The 4,653-nt window shown below is 32.6% G+C and overlaps 1 protein-coding gene across 3 annotated transcripts in view; it reads left to right on the forward strand.

Annotated features, from left to right (window-relative positions):
* The window catches only part of LOC109034601 (uncharacterized), a 96,277-nt gene extending 93,068 nt beyond the window's left edge, over positions 1 to 3,209 (forward strand). For all 3 annotated transcript variants that reach the window (XM_019047843.2, XM_019047842.2, XM_019047844.2), the window contains one exon: positions 69 to 3,209. In XM_019047843.2, the coding sequence (XP_018903388.2) occupies positions 69 to 113 (45 nt within the window). In that variant the 3' untranslated portion in view covers positions 114 to 3,209. The remainder of the gene's footprint in view (positions 1 to 68) is intronic.
* Positions 3,210 to 4,653: the final 1,444 nt, after the last annotated feature.

Genomic DNA, 4,653 nt, shown 5'->3' on the forward strand with positions numbered 1-4,653 from the left:
CCCTGCTGTTTGTATCGTGTTGTTGTTAAATTGATTGTAATTGCTAAATTATTTAATTTTGTTGACAGGTTGAAGCTTGGGAAGAACATTCTGAAATGTGTTCAGAGCATTAAATGCTGTTGCAGAATTTAATTCAAAAGATTCTTATCGTGAAGGTGCCAGAAAGATCTCAGTTAATTATCTTATATAGGATACGATGTGAACAAATGTCATCAATCCTCATCTAGTTGGTTCATGGGACCATCAAACTATCTATTGTACAAAGATAGAATTTTCATACTGTTTTTTCTTCCTTTTAATTTGTGTTATCTTTCCTCAAACTTTGTTTTTTATGTTTGTATAATGAGTTCGTCATCATAGACCTCATCCAAACTACAAGTTGAAAAGTATTTTGACTAGTCATACAAGTTACTTCAATGGAAACTTAATTATTCCTTCTCTCAATTTTAATCTTTATCAAAACGTTTGTCTTTATCACCTCACGTATGAAAGTCTGATTGCAATAAGATGTATTGCTCCAATTCAAAACTTCCATTGTACAGTAGAGTTGTGATTTATTATTACTTTTAAAAACATCACTGTTTTATTACACTCAGCTGAATCTTTTGACACCATCACAAATATAAGATGGCAGTGAAATAGTGAATTATTCTACTCTCCTCATGTCACAACTAGTTGCAGCTAAAATTAATAAAGTTTGTGATGACTGTGAATCGTGATTTTTACTGACTGATATAAGTATATTGCTCATTGTTGGAAAGAAAGATGTATCATTTCTAAGAAGAGCATATTGAAGGGTGAATTTATTATACAGCATAACTGCCTAATATTTTGAATTATTTGAGCTCCTCGTGTTTTTTGCTATTTGACCAAACTTTGGGTGCTGTTACTTATGAACACTCTATTAACGTGTTTGAAAATTGATTACAGTCACATTGTCCCTAAAATTGTGTATTTATTTGTAACATTTATGTTATTTCAATTATTTTATTACCTTCTGCGTTTTGATTTGGAGAGACATCTGTAAAAATATTTTAGGCTGTCTCACTACAATAGCGTTATCCTACACTTTTTTGTACATTTTATTTCAAGTAAGTTATCTTTTTTCAATGTATATACTCTAGTATAAATCAGATTTAAAAGATACTTTTAAATTTTTATGGATGTAATGTATCCACTAGTTAATATTCTTCAAGGGTCTCCCAGAAATGAAGTATTTTTTATCTCCTACAATTTCACAGGTAAAAACAATATGTGCAAATTAGTTTACAGCTACTACCAGCTTTTGAACAAGCTGAAGGACATGGAACTTGGCTCTGCCATAAGCCATACCAATGGACCATCATACAAGGTGCAAATTAAAGCATTCTGGATACATATTTCCTTCTTAAAATTTCACGTTGCACATAATTCAGGATACGAAAATTGCTTGAATTAACTTCTCAGTAAGAAATTAACGTTTTCAGTCAACATTGGCGACAAGAAATTCGAATTGCTCGCTCACAAGAAAAACAATACTTTACATGAGTCAAATCGTGCACTACAATGATTATGGCGGTCCTCTTAATCTAGCAGTGTTCCTTCCCTACCCAATGCTGTTTAAAGTGTGAACAACGTACAACAACTAAGTTAAAGTGCCAAGATTGAGGTTCTCATACTTTCTGCCACAGAGATTAATGTGGCAGCGTTCAGTGCGTGTTTTGACTGGTGTAGTGTTTTATTTTCTCATGAGCGGGAGGTTTGAATTCATGCATCAGAACACGTTAGCTCATTTGGCAGTTAATTTGAGTGATTTTTGTTGCCTGAATTGTGCTCTGCGTGAACCTTTAAGTAGAAAACGTGTATCAGAATGATTTAAAATGTACCTTGTCTAGCGGTCCATTGTCTCCAACTGTAAAAAGTTAACAGGACCGAAGAATCAATCTTTCTTTTTGGATAACCCTTGTAATTATACTGATGTAAAACTTTTAAAACCTGACATATTTAGCAAATATTAAAATCCTATCTCATCAATCATCTATATAACTGCATCCTCTTGAACAGGAAGTGTTTTTTTTTATTTTTTTCAAAAAAGTTTAAATACTTTAAAGCGCAATATAAAATTTTGGCTGAGTCCTGTAATTCTGCAACCAAAATCTTCAAATTTTTCAGTATCTAATGTACATTTATCCGTGTACAACTTGTAATTGAACTGAGTACGCAGACTTTTTTGTGTTTATATTTCTATGTGTTTGTGTAGTATATTTTTCTGGATTGTTTTTTTCCACTCCAGTCTATACTTAAATTAAATTACTAACTTTTTGAGCTGTCATTTCATCATCCAGTTCATTAGCCGAATGTTTGAATAATTCAAATAACACATTATGATAATCTTTCCAGCTGGGTCTTCTTGAGCGTTTTGCTTTGTGCTTAGTTGAAAACCGGTGACTTTTACAAATGTATCAACTTGAGTGAATCCATGATAATTATCAACTTAGTGCTAATTCAGTCACATCTTAGTCTGGTAGCTCTGCAACTCAGTTTAAGTCATTCATCAGGAGCATGTCTTGCTCATCAGTATCATATTAGTGAGTTACCTGTTTCTTTTTAGTATTATTATTTAGTTGTTTTTGTTTTTATTTTAAATTTGTTTTTCCTTCTTTTTTCTCACTGCATCAACTTTCTTAATCCCTTCAGCTAAGTATTTTATAAAGGGATAGATTTTTAAATAATGAAGGTGCAAAGGGATGAAGCAAAATTTCATTACTGTATGTAATCCATTTTTAATAATGTTTCTTGACTGATTGATCTTGTCAATGCACACTCTGTTTTAAAGTAATCTGTATCTTGAAAATAATTGTCCGAATGACTCATATCAAACATCTCGAGGTGTTAAGGATTCAGCTTGTTTTTTCTATTTGTCTCCATTAATTATTCCCCTAATACTTATTTATTTTTACTTTTTTGTTTATTTATTCATGTTCTCCTTGGAGGTAAGGAATCAAATTCATTTTAGATGAAAAGAAAGTTGTAAAAAAATTTTTTCACTCGAATATGAAAAACTTGGAAATTATTACTTTTGTTACTTACGGACTTTTTGTCTTAGAAACTTAAAGGACACTTTTCTCCTTTAACTGACTGGAAATTATTTAAATCTGGTGACTGAGTAGCCCATTGTTATAGTAAAAACTTTAAGGTTTAATAAATTATTTTTTTAATAAATAGATAAACATCTTTTTTTTCTTGTTATCACATACAAATTCATCATGATGGTCATTCAGGTTCCTTTCTGCTCATGAGCAGAAAGGAACCTCAATTTCTACCCCCCCATATCAGTACAAATAAATGCAACGCCTGGAAAATAGGGATGGGCGATTAATCGAAAGAAACCGATTAATCGATTAATCGGACCAAAAATTAATCGATTAACGTGAACGATTATTGGTATTAGATTAATCGAATAATTCGACTATCGTTGTCGATTAATCGATTTTTGGGCCAGAACGTTCCACGTTGCCGTCAGATTTGTCACAGCTATGATTTAATGCGACCTCTAAACTCAGGTTTCTCAAAACTCGAGTAATGTTGCAGCTGACAGTTGTTTATTTTTGAGGATCATGCGCAGTCAACCGTTTTAGGTATCTGCGCAAACCGGCACCGTCGTCGATCCGTCGGTCAGTCAATCCTCGATTGCTATTGGACGATGGCAACTATGTAGTTTCATTCCATCAAAAAGCGGGTAAATTGAAAAAAAAAAAAAACCTCATAATCAATAGTCTACCGTGATTTTTGAAGTAAAGTCTAGATTATAAAATTGATGGCCATTTTCAGTTAAGCATAAAGAGGGAAATGCACCAAATCACATTTTCAAAAAAAAAATTAGTTCAGAGTGGTATTGAGCAAAACTAACTAAACCCATGGAAAATATGTAATGGCCGAAATGTGAATTGAAAGTCAATGCAAATTGTGTTTTATGGAAAAGATAAACTTTAAACCTAATTTCCTCCAATTTTCTAGATGCGACTTGAAGCATTTCTGCTTAATGCTATCCATTTGCTGTTTTTGAGCGGCCATTTTTCAAGTTCAATATTTCGATTAATTAATCGATTAATCGATTATCAACCACCGATTAGTCGATTTGAAACGATTACCTCATTCGCGATTAATCGATTACCGATTAATCGATTAGCTCATTAATCGCCCAACCCTACTGGAAAACATACGTTGGTACCTGCTCACATTTTTTTCATCATTACATAAAAAAATAATTTTACTCTAGGACGGACATCAAATTTTTATCAGCTTTTTTTCTTAACAAAATAAATTGTCAGGAGTTTTCAAGGACTCCAGTTTTACCGTAGTTTGCCTGTGACTATCTTAAGAAAGACAAACTGGTGTCGTATGATGAAATCCTTTCTTTTTACGTGTGCATTACTTGGCTGAAGCTGAACTTCGAAACCATAAGTGAAATAATAAAAAAATAGCCAAGCTACTGCTTGCCTTACTAATGCCTTACTTAAGTACTTGCTATTTCTCAGGAAAGAGGATTCTGAAGTCAGGGTGGGTCTTGTAAAATGAACACGAAGATTTCATTGCATGAAACATTCATTTCATTTGCAACTGAAAGAAGTGTCAGTTCAGGTTCAGATAATGGAGATGAAAGTACTGTAAAAA

Source organism: Bemisia tabaci, chromosome 1, assembly GCF_918797505.1.
Source record: "Bemisia tabaci chromosome 1, PGI_BMITA_v3".
In the NCBI taxonomy this organism is placed as follows: Eukaryota; Metazoa; Arthropoda; class Insecta; order Hemiptera; family Aleyrodidae; genus Bemisia; species Bemisia tabaci.